Below are 20328 nucleotides of genomic sequence, written 5' to 3'. Positions count from 1 at the left end.
CTTCGAAAAATTCAGCTGGTAGCAACGAGGATACCAAACACTGTAAGGCTTGTTGATGCCAGCAAAATAGGCTTCATGACAAATAAAGCAAAATACACTATAAGCAATATGTAAAGAAGGTTTCATTACAGAATTTAATAAATTAAATCTGGTATTTGAAAAACTTGCTCTATTGTGATCTGTAGCAATGGAATATTTTTGTCCTAAAATAGCTCAAGCCTGGGCCTTCTAGCCATAATTAGTGGTTGAAATGAATATGCAAAAAGTTTGAATCTGAAACTTACTCATCCTGAAGCCAGTATACATGAAAAAGCTGAAATCTATACTCTTAGAAGTGCCATTCCGGTGGAGTGGCATGTGTCGGTTCATTCTGACCGCTGGAAGTACATGAACTTTTACTATGGAAAGTCAGGTAGGGGTGTAAGATTCCTTACAATTTAGTGGTGCTAAATCCTAAATATTCTGACCAGTTACAATTTTGCTCTTGGTAGGCTTGAAGCTATAGAGACTTTGGGGCAAGGGGGAGAATATGGGGGATGGGAGGAATATTTATTAATTTCATATAATGTTTGAAAATCTAATCTAACTAATGACTTATAATAATACTCATTAGCCACCATAAAGGGTTTATGGTCAGATATTCATGAACTAGCATATTGGAAAGCTTTCAATTTCAAACTTGTTTTGAATCTATACTGGTGGCCCTGCAATCAAATGTCCTGTGGGAATGGGGAGAAAAGGTCTTTGGAAACCTCATGCTAAGATTCAGAGGATTAGGAGCCTATACAGTGGTTTAGAGTGTATCTGTTCCAGTGAAGTTTGCAAATAAAGGACAAAGACACAGTTATATCTTCACTGTTGTTTTAAGCTACCCCTTACATTAATTACCTGAGGTAAATAGACAAAGCATCTCTGTGCCAGTAAAGCTGGAAATACATTAGGGCTTCCTCATCATTTTTAGAATTTTGTAAACTGATAAAAATTATGTTCCAAACTGATTGTACCCATACTTTTTTGGTGTGGGCTTGACTGTAGCTTGGTTCTTTTAGGATTCTCTGACATGTACTGGCAGTCACATATGAAAACTGAAGGTCTGCCAAAAGCTGATAGCTGTCTTCTAATGAAGTTTAGCAGTCCAAATTTAGATGTTATCAAAGAACTGTCATCAGCATATGAGTGACACCAGAAACAGCAAAGTCTGTAGTAGGTGCAATGGTAAAAAGGATACTGAACTGTTGAGATTTTTAAGCACATTTTTTCTTTGTGTTTCTTCTCCATAGGTGTTCACATGGATCAGCCATGCTGCCGAGCTCTGTATGACTTTGAACCAGAAAATGAAGGGGAGCTGGGATTTAAAGAGGGTGATATCATTACCCTCACTAACCAGATTGATGAAAACTGGTATGAGGGGATGCTTCATGGCCAGTCAGGTTTCTTCCCCATCAATTATGTCGATATTCTAGTTCCCTTACCCAATTAGGATGGCTGATCCACCACCTCTGACCCAGATAGTTGTGTCAGTACCACTGCTTTCAAAATGCTGCTTCTTACACCTTACAAGTGCAAACTGCAGTGGTTAGTGTCATCGATTCCCACGGAGCATCTTTGGTTTACATGTTGTCATACTGCGTGGTGGTGATGCGTGGTATCTTCTGAGCCAGCATAATGTGGGTTAGATTGTTGGCCATGCTGGCCTGGTGGTAACCAGAGCCATTACTGAGGTGAAGCTGGGAAGGTGATGGCAAGCAAAGCAGGTAACTCATAGTGAAGGAGCAGGAAGTGAAGGTGGTATTGGGAAGATAATGCCTATCACCACTGTATTACTTTTCAGTCTTAGTTCTCTATAAAAAGAGGGAAAAGTTCTTGCCATTCCATCTTTCCCTTCCTAATGATATAGTTCACACAGGTCTAACATTGACTAACCAGAATTGTCTCTTCCAACCAAACTGGCTTGCTGTTCTCACAGAGACAGTCTAAATGTCTAAAAGTCTCTGGTTTCTTACAAAGTGAACCGCTGTACTGTGTGTCCTGCTGCTCTCTGCTCATTTTTGTATTCTTAATTATTGTTAAAAGGCGTAGTTCCATCCATCGAGAGGTAAGCTGTAAACCATAAAATGGGGATTCCTATAGTAAAAACCTTGGACCACAAACCACCTGAATTTGCCCTTCAGGAACTTTGAGCATGCTCACCAAAATGCCAGTAAGAGGGCAAGATGGGGAATAAAACTGGCATTTGTTAACTGTTTCTTGTCAAGTCTTGGCACAAAATCATGCTGCTTAAGCACCAGATATCCTTTGTAAACTCCTTCACTGAGGAATACAATAACCAACCAAACATGACCCTTACTTCATTTGTTTCTGTCTAGCATGTGTTCTTTGAACATCATTTGTGCATATTCTGCCCTCAATGAGGACTAAATAAAACTTTTCTTGTGTTGACCAATTGAAGACAGGTGGCTGTATATGCAAAAACATTTCCCATATGTTTAGTTGGTTCTCTTGTGTTCCTCCTTCCTGCACTTTGTGTGTACAGTGCTGTGCCTAGCTTCTTGGCATTCTTTTGGTAACAGTAGCAGAAGTTCTGTTAGTTTAGTTATCCAGAGTTCTATTTATCTAAATTGTACAGACTCTCAGAGGTTTAATGTGCTGCTTCGAATGTGCCACTTCAGTACTGGATGATGTGAAATGAAGACAATTCGCTAATGCTTAATCTATAAACTACATCATGGAAAGTATTGATATTTCAAATAAATGCTGAGAGAATAACTAGTATAATGTTGTGGATTATTATTTTGTTGCTTTCAAATCTGTTGTGCTAACTTCAGCTAACAAGAATTTTATTTCAGAAAGCGTATTCCTCATTTCCTGCAAATGTGAAAAATACTTTGTCATTATAATACTGCTTCAGTCAACTGAAACTCATATGTATAATGGCCCTCATAAACAGGATAAACTGAACACTGAGTACATTAAATTACTGTCATGATGACCAGCATGCAATCTTGTGGATACAGGTTGTTTCTCATTAAAGAACGCTGGTGTTCACAAACATCCTAGTAGAGCTTAAAGACATGGTAACTTATTATTTATTTTTTCTTTAATATGACACAGCATTTTATTTCATTTTATATTCTTTGTTGTACACATATTGTGGTGGGTTAGCCTTGGCAAAATGCCAAACACCCACCCAGCTGCTCCCTCACTGTTCCTCCTCAGTGGGCGGATAAGAAAGCTCGTGGGTTGAGATAAAGACAGGGAGATTTTTTTACCAGTCATTGTCACAAGCAAAACAGTCTTGACTTGGAGAAAACTAATTTATTACCATTTTAAGTAGATTTGTGTAGTGAGAAACAAAAAGGACGAATATTAAAATAGCACCTTTCCTGCCCCATTTCCAAAGCTCAAATTCACTCCTTCACTCCTGTCCTCTCCCCACCAGGAGCACAGGGATGTGCAATGGGAGGTTTATGCTCAGTCCATAACAGCTCCTCTCTGCTGCTCCTTCCTCCTGACGGTTTTCTTCTGTTCCAAGTGGTGGGTCCCTGCACAGGCCATGGTGTGAATATCTGCTGGTGTGTCATCATGGACCACCTCTTCATCATCATTCTTTGACCTTGGTGTTCCCTCTGCTGTTTCTCACTCTCTTATTTTTCCCTTCCTCCTCTCTCTGCCCAGTGTGTTTTGCCCTTTCTTAATTACATTTTCTCTGAGCTGCGACCATCTTGCCTCAGGGGTCCAGCCATGTCTGGCGGTGGATCGGTTGGAGCTGTGTCCAGCACGGGGCAGCTTCAGCATTTCACAGAGGCTGCCCTGCAGCCCCCCACTGCCAGTGCCTTGTCACATAACCCCATAGGCCTGTCTAAGGGATGTCCATATGCACACTAACAGAGACTCTGACAGAGTAGAACAAGACAGAGTCTGACAAAGATGGAGTCTCATTCAAGGCTCAGTTAAAGGGCAGGCTGGACAGGGCTCTGAGCAACCTGATCTGTTTGAAGATGTTCCTGCTCATTGCAGGAGGGGTTGAACTAGATGACCTTTAAAGGTCCCTTCCAACCCAAACTATTGAAAAAATATATATATGTGTGTGTGTGTATACACACACAACTCCTGTTACTTTTTATTACAGTTCTGGTCTAAATTCTAGGACTGGCCTCTAAGTAAGTTTCTGTCAGTGATTGGAAACAATCTGTTTCAAACTCAATGACCCTGAAACTTTTAACAGATGCGTTAATGGTGACATACTACAGTTAAGAACTATGTTACAGTTAATTAACTACATTAATTATCAAGGTCTAGCAGTCACAAGTAGTGCCACTGGATCTGAGACACATGTTTCTGGCCATGCCACACCCCTATTTTATCAAATATTATTTTGTAGTGTTTGTGGAGGGCGTACAAACATAGGGCAACTATCTTAGAGATAATTTTACGTGTTTTAGAGAAAAAGAATAATTGGTGTGTAGTGCTGTCCCACCCTGCTGAGGGGGCTATTTTTTAAGGTGTAGGGAAATACTGTGTATTTCAATAAATGGGGCCAGAAGGAATGCACAGAATAGTAAAAAAATCTGTTATACGCAATCACTTGATGACATGGGCGCAGACTTGGCATATTACACAATTCTTGGCAGTTCCATATTGCTCTGTTCTCTGTCTCATATAGGTAATCCCTAAAGAACTCTTTATTCCTCAGGTGGCAAGATCAAAATGTGACTTGGCCAAGACAGAGATTACCAGGTCTGACAAAAAGTTTGCACCTAAAGCTTCACTGCTAGGATGAAGGCTGTGATCCAGGGATTGGAAGAAAGCAGGAGGCTATTTGCTTTTACATCTCAATATAATTCAAAGCTTTGCCTATGGAGCCCTGTGACTATTGCCTTCTAAAAACACATAAGACGTTCGTGGAGGCGACATCCTTTTTCACTGGCAGACTTAAAACTTCTATTATCCTGGTTCCTAAGGTGTATGTTTTCAGAAACATCTCAAAAATGTGACATGGGTTCTTAATTGCCAAACTTGGCTGTAGAACTGCTGCTCCTCACAGAGGAAATTAGGAAGTCTTCCAGTGCTGAGCTATCAGCTGCTGAATATAGCTAAATGTTTTGGGTTTGATGTTGGGGGTTTTTTTCCTGTTGAACCCTAAAGTTTCTTGAAGCTTTTACCTTCTTAGACTTTCTCATTTATTGCAAAGTGAAACTTTCCAAAAAATACAGCAAAAAAACCCAACAGTTCCCTGAATAGTTGTCCATTTAAATAAAGAAGGGATTAAAGCAAATGAGGGTGGGTTTTTTCCTCTTTTAAAATATCCCCTTCCCTCCAGAAAGATGGTAGTTGAGAAATTTGTATTTGAATCTCAGCTTAGTGATTAAACAGACAACTCTTTACAGAAATCATACTGCTTTTGCCACATGAACTAAATGTACAAGACTTGAAAATGGCTATGATGATTTCTTTCCTGGTTTCTTATTCTTGGGTCTTCCAAATCTTTACAGCTATGATTAGGCTGAGAAATAGTTCTGCTCCAGGATGTCTCCTAGACTTGCTGTATCTACAGGCTGAGGAAACTGGCTAGACTTACGAAAACAGGGGACAGGTTATGTGTAAGTCAGTGTGTAGATGTCTTCTTCCCGGCTGAGTTTGAGATGGGCAAATGAAGTAATGAATTAGGGCTTATTCCCAGGTAACACTGTATAAAACTGAGTGCATTCTATGGAAATGAACATGATCTTAAGTTTCTATAAAGCACCAGTAGGTTGTCTTAGACAAGCTCAGAATTTCTAGAATGCTCTGTAATTATTATTTTATTAATTGTAAATTTGTAGCAGTCTGGTAGTTCAAACACAAACTTTGAATTTCCAGAAGGGCTTTGCTGTCTTTTCATACCATTTGGCCTGAAATGTTGCAGAAGATGGGAACAGCTTTGTGATAAATTCTTGCTGTGCACTGTAAACTACAGATAAATTCTAAGGTATTTACCTTTAATAGTATCTCCTTGGAGATAAAGCACAGGAGAGCAGGTCAGAGAAGCAGCAGCTTCTGCCATGCCTTCCTAGAGCCACTGGCTCTGGAAAGCTCTGGCAGCTCTGAGACTCAGAACATAGCCCTTTCAGATGCTGCTGGGGCAGACAGTGGATGAGCTGAAGTCCCTGCAGGAGGAGCCCTCTCCTGGCCTGCAGTTCATTTGCTGGGTTAGTGGCAGCCAGCCTCATGCTACTTGCACTCACTTGCACAGTGCTTGGGGCTTGTGCCTTTCACTCTCTTCACCTTTTGTGAAACCTGGAGTAGAAAAGAAGCACTAACAAAGCAGGGAAAGAAAGGAGTGCTCGCACTCCTGTGTCTCTGCTTGTCTATGAGCTGGGAGGCTCCAGGAGGGGCTGGGCTTTTTTCCCTGAAAAAAAAATCTGCTTTCCAGGTACCTGCAGAAACACATGGATGCTTCTTTGGGTCACTGCCTGAAACTGGAGGATTCAGCTATTTATCCAACCACCATCAACAGTGCTCCTCTGTGGGACTTCCCTGTACAGTCACTGACCTGTGGCATGTCCTTTGCTGAGACCATCCACATGGGCAGTGAGGTCCTGAAGTAGGCACCAGCTGTAATTCACATAACCAAGAGAGCTATTTTACTAGTATTTCTAATGATCCCCATGGTCAGTCTCTCTCCTCCCACACCAGAGTGGCAGGAGGTTCACTGAGGACATGGAGAACTGGTGCAGAGGGAGGGCATGGCTCTAAAAGAGGACCCTTTCCCTGGGCCTTGGGGGTCTGCAAATCCCTGGACTATGGGTGTGCTTGGCACCCCACAGCTACTTGCCATTTCTTCTACCTGCTGTGAGCACCAACACCAGGCTCCACAGGCTGTGAGAGAGACTTCTGATAGGTCACTGTTAGCTGTGCTCTAGATGCTGTGCTCCTGCCCCACAAACGCCACATACTTTGGTCTGAAACCATATACCCATTTAAAGCCTACACCCAAATTCAGTGTAATGCATAAACTCTCTTGTCCCACTTACAGACCTCTATTCTGACATGTAACCTTCACACTGTCTAACATTTCTCCTCAGGGGTAGGGCTTGGCATTTCCTTTTGCTGAAGTTCATTAAGTTCCTGTCAGCCCATTTCTCCAGCCTGTTCAGATCCCTCTGGATGCCAGCACAACCTTCTGTATCAGCCACACCTTCCTGTTTTGTACCACCTGCAAAGTTATGGAGGGTGTACTCTGCCTAATCTTCCAGACCATTAATCATAGAATCATGGTGTCATAGAATGGTTTGGGTTGGAAGGAACCTCTGAAGATCAGTAGTTCCAACTCCCCACCCCACCATGGGCAGGGACATCTTTCACTATATCAGGTTGCTCAAAGCCCTGTCCAACCTGAGTTTGAACTCTTCCAATGAGGAGGCATCCACAATTTCTCTAGGCAACCTGTTCCAGTCTCTCACCACCCTTATTGTAAAATAATTTCTCTCTTATGTCCAATCTATATCTACCCTCTTTCAGTTTAAAACAGTTGCCCCTTGTCCTGTCACTACAGGCCCTGGTAAAAAGTCTCTCTCTGTCTTTCTTATAAGCCCCCTTTTACATATTGAAAGGCTTCAATAAGGCCTCCCTGGACCCTTCTCCAAGCTGAACAACCCCAACTCTCTCAGCCTCCCTTCACAGGAGAGGTGTTCCAGCCCTGTGACCACTTTTGTGGCCCTCCTCTGGACCCACTTTAATGAAAATGCTGAACAAGACTGGACCCACTACTGACCACTGGTGTACACCATTCATGGCTGGCCTTCAGCTAGTAATTGTGCTGCTGAACACAACCCTCTGAGCTGTCATTCAGTCAGTTTTCAATCTACCTCACTGTCCCCTGATCTAACTCATACTTTATCAGTTTGTCTACTAGGATGTTAAACCACAGAGAATGTTACAACACAAGACTCTCAAAATAATAAAATGTATGTATTTCTGTAGCACTTTATATAAAGCTGTCCATAGTCTCCTAAAACATTTGGATTCTTAAATAATGGGTAGATTCTTAAATATTGAACACTTTTAAGTATGGCATCTGTTTTAATGTTAGATTTGGAGAGTCATCTGTGGAGTCTAGTCCAACCTCCTGCTCAGAGAAGGTATGATTAGATCATGCTGCTTAGGGCCATGTCCAGTTAAATCTTGAACATATCCAAGCTGGAGCTGCAGATTCCGCAAACTTTTTTTTTGCAGAGAGGTGGAACATCCTTAATTTTGACTGAAAATAGCGAGGTCACAGCACTGTAAATGTTAGCTGTGTATCAGAATACTTGGATATCCACAGGTCTTCAGTGCTTGCTGTAGTGGCTGCTTCCAAAGCTTGTATGCTATGTGTAGTGAGAAGGAGTTTAGTTATGACTCTGTGTAAGACTTATGACTATAAAGGTTGACAATATGAAGTACTTGAGGGGTACTGAGGCATTAATGGTGGAAGTGACAATACTCAGCTTGCATAATTACATGCAGTTAACTGCATAAGGAGAATTCCACAAATACCTTGGTTAAGTTTCAAAGATTTAACATGCATTCTGAGTGCCTGCGTCTAAGGTTTGGTTTTTCAAAGTGCCCATCGAGTTGCCACTTAGCCCAGTGGTCATTACAGGTTTTGTTTCTAAAGTTCCTCAAGTGTCTGCGTTTCTTACCCAGAAGCACAGAAGCCTTGGCAAAACTCATCTGTGACTCTTTGCAACTGATGAGCTAGATAATCCTCTGCTAATACTGCAAGCAGAACTTAGTCCACTATGTAGTCATATTTTCTAAATTTATGTCAAGATCTGCTTGGTGATTTGATCTTTAAAACCCGTCAGCAAAAATTTAGCAGTAACTCTAGCTGGGCAGTCCCAGTCAAACATTTTATATCCCCATCTGCCTGGACCTTCCAGAGATCATAAGAACAGGAAGAAACCCAGAAGCTCCCACAGTAATGTAGAAGGTATCAACTGGCTGAAGCTTCAGCCCATGTATGGAGTTGCATGATGAACAAAGCAACTTTAGCAGAGGCAGAAAAGATGTTCAATCTGCTAATAGGAAGCTTCAGAGCCAGAACTGTCATCTCTTATTGCTGACTTTTCATGTGGTGCTGGGAAATGAATACTTCCTAAATCATGAGGGAACAGCAGAGTGCTCAATAAGAAAAAGAGGAAGGGATTTTATTTAGCTTCTCCTATTCTTCTAGAGATGGGACTTGTGTTCCTGGAACTTCTCTGATTTTAGCCTTTAAGTGAAATGTGATCAAATCTGCTTGTAAAACAAATACTGACATGAAGAGGAAAACAGAGTCATTAATAGAAAACCTTGTAAGCATAATTAACTCCTTCAGAGTGAGAGAAGGAGGTGGCCTCTGACAGTCCTTTTGCAGTAGGCTGAGGTAGCTTGTAAGCAGCTCACAGTTACCGTAATGCAGACTTGAACCGTCAGGAAATGATATAGTGATGATAGACATCAGCATGCATCAGTGTTGATGTCCAAAGGAAACTGCAGATGCATCGGCTTCATCAATCTTCTGATCCAATGTTGTACCTGGTTCCTGTGTGATGAGTGGGGTAGAGGGAAGAGTAATGCTAAGGCAGCTGGACTGTTTATGCCATCATTTTAACATTTCTGAGCAGGAGGATAAAAAGGCTGGCACACCACATGAAAACAACTTAGCTCACAACATCCGCTACAAAAGAGCAGCAGCTGCTATTCTCAGCTGTGTGTAAAGCTGAGAGCTGTTTAAAATGAGAAAGCTTCCAGAGGAGTGGGATATTATAGATCATTTCACCATGTCCACAATACTCCTTCTCCCAGAAACTGCTCCTTGCTTTGACTTTGGAGCATCATGAAGTTACTATTTGCTTTGGCCTGGAAGTCTAGCAGGGTCTCATGGGGTCACCAAGGTCACAACACGTGTTTCCAGATCTGTTTAAGGGTCTAGGATGGGACTCAGCATAGATTTGATTTCTAGTGCTGGCAGACAATTGTTGCCAGAAACTGGGCAGTGAATTTACTTTTAATTCTCCAACTGTACAATAGGGCTGTTAATAATTCCATATTTCATAGAGCTGTTGAGAATATATATTAATGTGCACAAAGCTCTCAGACTTTACACTGTAGATTTGAGGAAAAATCTGTTCAGTTTGTTCTGTACAGCTATGGTATTAATCCAGCCAAAACAAAATTTCTGCTTTTACCCAAAGCCAAAAGTTTTACTTTTGCTGGCTTAGGAATATTTACAAAACATTAATACTCTAACTTTCAGTTGAGAGTCTGAAAACAGAATTAAGGTGAAGGTAACTTACACTGATTACTGGGATGATGTCTGGCAGCTAGAGGTATTAAGGCACTACAGTTTCATAGGTAGATGTCTGGAGATTACAACTTCAGAACTTGTCTAGACTGTGAAGTTAACTGTAGATGTGCTCTTCCACACCCTCATGTCAGAGGGCCTATCAAGTAACAGTGCAACCAACATCAGTGGTTCTTTTTCTGTTCTTCTTCTCAGCTTGCAAAAGTAATAAACAAACCCACTATTTTATATATTTTTCATTTCTTTATGTCTAAAGGAAGTTTGTGGAATTCCAAAATTCCCTATAAACCAAGAAAAGTTCTCACTTCCTGCTGCTCTCTGCAATATTGCAGTATGAAGAGGCATGAAGAAACAGGTCTGCTGATCTGGCTTGTAGCACTGGATGCACACCTCTAGAGATTACCAGGAGGCGAAACTGGAAGCACAGACAGGCGCTAAGATGTTCCTCCTGTGTGGGACACTGCTTGCTGAAGGTCAGCAATCACCTGCTGCCACCTCTGAGCAAGTATTTCCAGTTTGCGCAAGAAGCTTCGTACCTGGTGTCTGAGGTGAAGAGCTCACTATTGATAGTGTGCAGCTATCAGTCTTGTTTCTAAACTATTAAGTATTAACAGGCCAGTAGACCACTTTTGTCATAGCTCTTGCGGGGCACTAGAACAGTGAAAGACTATGCAACAGCAGAAATTTCACAATCCCTGCTGAACTTGTAGGCTCTGATGAACTGTAGAAAATATAACAGGGCATGCTTTGTTTCTATTTTCATACCCCAGAAAGCATTTTTTCAACTGATGATGCATAACGTTGCAGCCTTCTTGCTGCAGTATCAGTGTGGTTTGCTCTACCATGCAGTCAGCAGCCACTGGAGAAGCCAGTCAATTTCTTCAAGCTGCATACAGCCTATGCTGCCACCACCTTTTCAAGACATGGGGGGATCCAAATCTGTTTTGAACAACTCCAGCATGTTTCAAATTAAATGCAGCTGGCAATCTTCTCTTAGATTTTGGACCATGGTTCCTGCCAGGTTACAAATGCTTGATTTTTGTTACTGTTTGGTGTTAATACTGTGAGCCAGTAGAGGGCACGCTGGCATTTAATTTTAATATTGTTAACTTTTAAATAGATACGTTTTCTTTCTGAAATTTAAAGGGTACAGTTAACAAATGTAGAGATTCCTATAGAAAAGAGCCATTGTGCAAAGCTAATTATGAAAACCTGCTTTTCCAATATCACCCAAACCTGAACTTTAAAATTAAAAAAATCCCCAAACAATCCAGAAGCCTAAGCTGTGGAAATTGCTAAAGCTCACCCTACCTAATTTCATCTATTGTATTTTCATAATGTAGGCAATTTTTTTTTATACATATCTTCAGAATGGGTTAATAAAACACACCTAAGGATTGAAAAGTCCAGTAAAACAGTTGAATAGCACCCACATACTCACGTTACCCATCTGTCCTGAATAAAGTTATTTTTAGCTGTCTCCTAGCTACAGATCCTTCCAGTACAAAGCTTTATAATTTCAGACACACATGCTTACATGTAGCTTTTCCTCCTCTTTCCCCCATATAATACTAGAATTGCAGATGCTCACCATCAGAAAACAGAAAATAAAAAAAAAATCAGAATAGCTTCTGAAATTGTTTGTTCAAACACAAACTATTCATCATGAAATACATCTGTCAGCCTTTAGCTGGAAGGAGAGTTATGCTTACTTTGGGCCAAACTGCCTCAAGAAATATAGTAGAATATGAATGTTTTGACAGTTTATAGCACCTTTCATCTGAAGCTCCCCAAATACTTTGAGTATATTCATTGAGGTTCCTTCTTGCAGCAAAATCTTTTTATTAGACCCAATATGCATATGGGCTCTTGCGGCATAAATGATTAAGACGCACTTTTTCCAAAGCGTATCTTGAAGTAGTTGTCTCAGTCCCTGGTTGCTTTTCACTGTAAGATTAGGGTAATTTCAAATGTGTTTTGTTTTGCTTCTCTAAAAATGTATTAGGAGTAAGAGGAGTGGGAAGTAATAATGTCTAAGAATTTAATTAATCTGGAACTTGACTCTAAGAGATAAGTATAAGAATAAAGATCAAGAAATGTTTTCAGGAGTAAAGATAGGTTCGCCAGAGACATTCCAAGAGTGATTCATATTGCCAAACAGCTGAGTTGAAAGTGCCTGTTAAAAGCGCTGAAACAACTACTCTTCATGTGAAATCTTAAAACGATCCTCAAAAATAAATTTTAAGAATATCAACCTCATGCACATGTGCAAAAGGAGACAAGGCATTATGGACTTGGTTTTGACAAGGCAGAGAGGACTCAGGATGTCAAAGGTAGGAGCAATGATGGCATATCATTGCCATGTGTGTCCTGTGTGGCACCACCAGAGAGCTGGGCTGATGTCATCAGCAATGCCAGTGCTTTGTAAAATGTGTTTTTGCCCAGAGGCACACAGAGACATCTTTTCCTGAGACTTTCACTATCCCTAGCTATCATTTTAATGCTTGAATTATAAAGAGAACAAAAGAGTCTGACAAAAAGAAACTAGGTCTTTTTTGGCTTCATTGAAATAGAAAAATAAGTAAAAAACACAAGTGTGGAGATAGACCTCCAGGGATACTGGGGCTAGAGCTCTATGGGTACAGGCTTCTGCTTCCACCTGTACACAACTGTTGTAGGAAAGGCATAAAAGCTGTGCTGTGGGCAGACAGTGTCAGCACATTCCTTGCAAGTATCTTGAATGTGCAGAGTAGAAATGTTTTGTAGATGAGCTCTGGAAAATCCATTCTAGCAACCTATCTTTGCTGTCTTTATTCCTGGGTGCTTTCAAAGCATCATTAGTGACAGCACTTGCTTCAGCTGGTTCCTAAGGTTCCCTAGGTTCCTAAAGACCTAAGGGAATTCCTTACAGGATTACAAAACACCGAGTTTCCAAGGACTAGGCAGACCCAACTCCAAATTATTTGGATATTCTGTGTTGTGACAGATTTCCAAAATTTCTGGACATACAGACAGCAAAATAACTTGTGAGGGCTGAAGGCAAATCCTTTTCATAGGGTGTTTAAACTTTCATTCCTTTCCAAATATTTAGTTTGAAATTTTTGTCTCCAAAATCTTTTTTATTTGCTGCAGGAGTATCACAACATTTGCCCTGATCATAACTAGCTAAGCATAATTAGTCATGGCTGACAGGCAAGCAAGCAAGCAAACAAGAACTGAGGTGGGATGAACCATGGTATCATCAAAAAGTGCTGGGAGAACAATACTTGAAACTGCTGGAAAGGCCTAGTGTGGTATCACCGTGTATTGATTTGAGACAGCATCGGGCTATAAACCGCCCCCAGCAACAGAGTTTGGAAAAGCTGGTATGTGGACACCTCACACCATGTAGAAGAAGAGGACCTGAAATGCAACCGCTAAAACGTTGCCTGCCAAGTCCTCAGACAGAGCCCACCATGGAGCACCTGGAGAGTGTCAATTTTTCTGCAGCCTCAACTTTCTGGCATGGAAACAGTGGGGAATCATGCACATAACTATGCACGTTAACTCTGTGTGTGTGTGTCTGTCTGTGCACATGCATGTGCGTGCATGTGCACGTGTGGGCACAATCCTTTACCTGATGCAGCTTATCCTATTTCTTTGGTCCACTGTCGTGGTTTAAGCCCAGCTAGCAGCAAAGCACCAGGAGGCTGCTCGCTCACTCCTCCCCGCTCCCAGTGGGATGGGGAGGAGCAAAATAACAAAAAGCTCGTGGGTTGAGGCAAGGACAAGGAGAGATCACTCGCCAGTTATGGTCATGGGCAAAACCAGACTCAACTTGGGGAAAAACCAAAATCAATTTAATTTACTACCAATCAAATCAAAACAAAGATAATGGGAAATAAAACCAGATCTTAAAACACCTTTCCCCACCCCTCCCTCCTTCCCAGCTCAACTCCACTCCCAATTTTCTCTATGTCCTCCCCCCAGCAGTGCAGGGGGACGGGGAGTGGGGGTTGGGTCAGTTCATCACACCTCGTCTCTGCTGCTCCTTCCTCCTCAGGGGCAGGACTCATCACTCGTCCCCTGCTCCAGCATGTGGTCCTTCCCACACGACACAGTCCTCCACCAGCTTTTCCCGCATGGGTCCTTCCCATGGGCTGCAGTCCTTCATGAACTGCTCCAGCATGGGTCCCTTCCACGGGCCAATATTCAGTCGCAAACTGCTCCAGCACGGGCTTTCCCACAGAGTCACGGCCATCTTGGGGCGCCTCCCCCTGCTCTGGTGTGTGCTCCTCCCCAGGCTGCAGGTGGGCCTCTGCTCCCCCGCTCCCCTCCATGGGCTGGGGGGACACAGCCTGCCGCCTCACCAGGGGCTGCAGGGGCATCCCCTCCTCCCCCGCTCCTCCTCCCCTCCTTCCGCACTGACCTCGGTGTCTGCAGAGGGGTTCCTCTCACATCCCGATCCCCCTGCTCACTGCAGGTTCCCCCTCTTAAATAAATTATCCCAGAGGCGCTGCCACCACTGTCACTGATGGGCTCGGCCTGGGCCAGCCGTGGGCCCGACTTGGAGCCGGGGAAGCTTCCAGCAGCTTCTCATAGGAGCCACCCCTGCTGCCCCTCCCTCGCTACCAAAACCCCGCCACACAAACCCAAGTCATCCACTTAATAAAGTCAGCTTATCTGTGTCATGTTATCTGGTGCTCCTTTTCCCCCGTGACATTATATTAATTATCAAAGAATAGAAGCTATCTTGCTTGAAAATATTTTCTCCCTTGCTGTGAGGATTACAGCTTTCTCTTACTTTTAAAATGTTTTGTGTAAACATCTCAGCATTGGAGATTTTTTTTTTTTTTGTAAGTTCTTACTTTTGACCCAATATGGAGAGTGAACAGGTTTAATGTTCTGCTTTCTGTATATAAATGATACACTTTGAAGTAAAATGACTGCTATTTTCTCTCTCTTGCACATTTTATATGCCATGTTTTGCCCAGGTTTCAGTAGATAAGAAAGCATGTGAAACAAAAAAATGAAAAAATATGGGAATATATCTACCTTTGGAAAAAGGTATTTAAAGTATTACTCTTACACTCTTCAGGTATTGTACTCTGAGTTGGAATTCTAAGAAAAACACTACTGGAAACAATTTGTAATTAAAAAGTCATAACATTTTTTTCTGACAAACAATTATTGATCAGCTCTTGAGTATTTCTGTAATTCCGACATGTCACCTAACTACAAGAAGTGTTCTTAGGCCAAGGTTAAGATATACTGCTTATTATGTAACATGGTATCTATAGCTGCTTTGATATGCAAAATTACTGGACAACTTGCACCATGTCTTTGCCCCTGTACTAGTTTTCCAGTCTGCAGATTGAGGCAACAGCGTCTTATTTTATATTTTTTTCATATTTGTATGGAGGATAACTTTTGTTTACGTAGAAGATGCACACCTACTTGTTAAGGAGTTTGTCCTGAAGGAGAAAATTTTGATAAAGATAATACCAAGTTCTGCATCTTTGTTATCAAAATTATTCTTCTTACTTTCATTTTTTCCTGTCATCACATCTGTCTTCTGTATTCAGCATAAACCCTGAGAATCTGCTGATGTTCCAGCAGAGCCTGAAAACAGCTACTCCTTTTCACCTCTTCTGGCTACGTATCAGAGTATCCTCTGCAGCTCTTGCATTTGGCCTTTGTCCTCATTTAACATTCTGTAAAACTTCATAAAGCTTTTTTTTATTTTTTGTGTTGGATGCTCAGACAACAGGGATCTAGCTGAAAAGCACTTTTAAAAATCCCCTCAATTTTTAACTCTTGCCTGCACTTAGCAGTGTGCTGCAACAGGGTATGCACATCTCCCTTATCTTTCAAGTATTTTGGTCCTATGCGTAGGCAATTAGTGACTTGACTTTATTTCTACAGCATTTAGTATAGAAAGAGGAAAAAATTCTCTATATTGTTTTTTTAACACTATGCCTGGCACGGTGCAAGTTCTACAGTAATTTTGCATATCAATCCTCAGCAGCTATAGACACAATTCTACATAATACTCATTATATCTTAACCTTGGCCTAAGTAGGTTTTCTGTATATTTTCTGTAATAGTATATTATTCAGACTTGCTTTTAAAGATCTCCAGTACTAAGCTCTGTATTGACAATCTTGACTGTAAGGACAACCTTCAGATGCTGCTGCTCAAGTGCACTTACAGAGAAAGGAACAGGTGAAATCTCTTGCATTAGCAACATTTAGGAACAGCTAACCCTGTGCGGTTGGTATCCTTGGGTTTAGCAGGCCTGCAATCTGGAACCAGTTACTGGGGGTCTGCACTGAGAGGGAGATAGAAAGGGATGCTGAAGACTCAGAGTCTGGTGAATAACTCTGGTGATAAGAAAGGTTAATTAGAAATTCCTGGCTGGTTGGTATCAAGCAGGATGCTATCCAAAGTTCCTGCTCAGCTTGACACAAAGGAAATACAAGAAGCAAGAAACTTCTGACTGAATGCTCTTCTCTCAGAGTAATAAGAGGAAAAGCATCGGGATTTGTTCTTCTCTTCCCATTAGGTCTGAAGACATTTTCTTGTCTAAGCATCTCATAGTTTCTGCTTTTATTGTTTTCAGTTAAGAGCAAGAAAGCTAAATCTTCCCACAAAATGTATTTCCAAAGTGCTGATTTACCAGTCAAAATATTTTGTGTAAGCTTCTGTGTGACTTATGTTTAACATAGTTTCTGACATCTTGAAAATGGCTAAAGCATAAATAACCACATTGATAAGATGTCACAGCTGGTTTTGCTTTGTAAAACTTTATCTTTAAAAAAGAATGGCTACATTTCTGACTGTCTTCTTTTATGTTACAGCTGCATATATCCAGAAATCTTTCCTAATATTTCTATGCAGGTGATCTGACATTTAGAGGAATTAATACTGACAACCTGTGGTTGTTCTTTAAGAATTGATCAGAATTCCGTTCCTCATACCTGCGCAGGCTATCAAAAAGGTCTGAAGATTCCTGAGGTTTTTTTCCCCCCATCTTTTAATGACTATGCTCTTTCTTCACCTCTACTATTTGTTGGTACATGAACAGAGCTGAGGAGTTTGTCCCATTCAAAACATTCTAGGCTGCTGTTAGAGGCTGATAAACAGACATCATAAAATTCAGTGTCAGGTGACAACATGGATATCAGTACTGAGATACAGGCATAAAAACAAAAGTCACAAACTTTTACACAAGACACTGTGGTGAGAAGCAGAATTGGTATCAAGTACAATATCCTCATTAAGCATCATTAGGGAGAAATGTTCAAAATAAAGCCTTGGCTGTAAATGCTAGTTTCTAATAGTAAACATATTGACTTGTTCACATATTTGCTATGAATTTGCTACCTTTACAGCTGCTTCCAGCAATTCAAAATAAATACTACACTTCTGCCCTAAGAACAATGACGCTAACTTTCTGAAATATGTAAATAGGGTAGTAATCAGTAGATGTAGAGAGGCCATTTTTGTGAAAGTGATGTCAGAACACTACATACAGCTCCAACATCAACACTTACAAAACACTGAAAAATGGAAATGTGGGAAAATACTTGCTAATTGTTCAAAGTTTAGGGAAACATACTGCCAAGACCCAATCCTTGTTTAGCTCTAATAAGAAAAAGAAATCACTTAATTTTGGTAGAAAAATATATTTATTGGTAAAAATGGGATAAAATATAGAACATACTGGGTCTACTGAAGCTCATAAATGTAGTAAATAAAGGCAGTTGGCCAAAATTTGAAGAGATGCATCCACAGTCTGTTAGTGACTGGGTCCCTTCCAAAATGCAGAGCATAATAAGGCACAGTTTATAGGTGTAGTTCCTAAGTGGCAATTGAATGAAATTCTGTGGCTTGAATAAAATTGTCTAAGAAGTGTTTAATAGCTCCTACCACTCTGAAAGACAAGAAGTTGCAGTGAAGAAACCAAGAGAATTGAAGGGTAGAGGAAGAAATGAACATGCCATCAAAGAAGAAGAGGTAGATAACAGGAAGGTAGAGCAACATCACAGTAATGAGTTTCCCTTGATTAAATGAACAGCACTGATGGTTTATTAATAAGAAGGTTTGTTTGAAATGTGCAAAGAATATTTTAAGTCATACATTATTCAAGGCTTCCTCTCTAAATTTCCCTCTCTTTTCTTAAAAGGATGCTGAATGGGTCACTGTTCCTGACTGCCAACACATTAGACCAAGAGCGTAGCCTCAGTTGAATGGGTTAATAGGATCTGAAAAATTTATCTCTTCTGGTATGCTGTCAAAAAACCAGCTAAATATCATATTCTTTCATTACGGTATCTAGCCTTTAATGGTGATGAAATCCAGAGAAAATATGGTGTATGGAAAGAATGCACTATGGAACTTTCAAAAATGTGACAATATTTAGTATATTACTGTCAGTTGCAATTCTGGGTCAAAAAAAATATCAGAAGAAATAGGCATGTAGTGGGTTTTTTAATTACATAGTTTCTCAGTATGATTTAGTATGACACAATTGCCTATGACCAGCAGTTTTCACTCAAGTGCTTCAAACAAGGGAAGAGCTTTGGAGCATGACTAATATGTTGTTAATGTTAGTATTTAAAATACACTTTCTTCTATCTGTGGTTCACAGTAATTATGCAACATTCATGATCTGAGAGAACTTTGTTGTGATTGAACTAAATAAAAAATTGAAAAATAAAAGCTAACTTCCACACAAGATAAAACAGAAATATTTGTATCTAGGCACTAATTTTCTTTAGAAATTTACAAGCAGTTCCTCCTCACTCATACTTGGCCTTTTCTAGAGTTTTTCAAAGCTGAAGATTCACTCTTGTTTATTTTAAAAAGAGAATATAACACAAGGATCTTTCTAGCATGGGCAGCTACGTAAATAATTTCATTTGGCATTATAGAGTCAAACCCTTCAGCATTACACCTCCATAATATCTACACTGAAAATTTACCTGACTTCATCCATTTTAGTTTAATGGCATATGTATGTTTCCATAGTACATGAAGAGCAAGGCAATTTATATTAATGATAGGTAATTTTAAAGTTTTAATGGATGCTTTATCCCCAGCTAGACCTGAAGAATGTTCTTCTACTGTATTTGAGGACTTGTAACTGCATGCTAGAACTACACAGTGCAATAGAAGTGTTATCACATTTAAAATCTTTGCCTAGCTGGCATACAAGTGCTTTTTCTTTTCTATTTTCTGTTATGGAAAACATTCCTAATGTCAAGCATTATTAGCACACCTCTGTATTCCCTGCATATTTTCAGTTTACAAAAGAAGCTGCATTGTCCTTGTTCTTTTTTTTTATGTAACTAGGGAAAGAAATTTATTCCTTGTACAGTAAAGAATATAATAATTGAGTAACCTTTGGAATATGTCAAACAACTCCTTCAGATAGCATAAGTGGGTAAATTATATCACGTAACCCTCATACAGGCTTTTAGCTAGAGATACACAACACAAGCTGATAGATGACAAGAACAAATCTTTTAACAAACGATCTGTGGGCTCTTTTTCACACAAAACCAGGAAGGCATTGTCTTACTTCCAGCTCTTCAACATCTTTGAGCAATCGGCACCAGGCCAAGACAGAAAGAAATAGATACCTGCAAGTACATTTATTGCAGTGAGAAAGGGTTGCACACCATCCAGACAAACTAAGAAGAATCTTAGTAATGAAGAAGGAAACACTGTTTGCATTTGGAAGTGTTCAATAGGTTGCTTCATTTTTTCATTTGTTCTCAGAAAGCATCTATTACGGAGTTTTGTTTTCCACCTCATTAATATATTGAACTTAGTGCTTCTCTCCCAAGCGTCTCAAAAGTGGCTCATGAAAAGGTAAATTTGAGTCATAAATGTTGGCGGTAGAGAGCCACTGACAGTGTTGAGGAGGAAAATAATGTCCAGAATCTTTTGTCTGTTTTAATGGCTGCACCAAACTCTCTGCTAGAGCCTACATTACAGTATCTGGTACCTAATTACAGAAACTTTTTTTATTG

At 40.5% G+C, this 20328-nt stretch overlaps 1 protein-coding gene across 2 annotated transcripts in view; it reads left to right on the top strand.

Annotated features, from left to right (window-relative positions):
- Positions 1 to 20328, top strand: part of SH3GL2 (SH3 domain containing GRB2 like 2, endophilin A1) — a 579749-nt gene that overhangs the window by 99470 nt on the left and 459951 nt on the right. The window contains exon 9 of one of the 2 annotated variants that reach the window (XR_007505002.1): positions 1281 to 1930. Coding sequence is in view for 1 of the 2 variants with exons in the window: in XM_049794322.1 (XP_049650279.1) it covers positions 1281 to 1480 (200 nt within the window). In the remaining variant the exon portion in view is untranslated. Of the gene's footprint in view, positions 1 to 1280; positions 2764 to 20328 lie in introns of those variants that run through there. The other variant, XM_049794322.1, reaches the window with a different exon arrangement.

This window comes from Accipiter gentilis, chromosome Z (assembly GCF_929443795.1).
Source record: "Accipiter gentilis chromosome Z, bAccGen1.1, whole genome shotgun sequence".
Classification (NCBI taxonomy): domain Eukaryota; kingdom Metazoa; phylum Chordata; class Aves; order Accipitriformes; family Accipitridae; genus Astur; species Astur gentilis.
The sequence above is the reverse complement of the archived record's forward strand: the minus strand, read 5'-3'. Positions and strand labels throughout refer to the sequence as shown.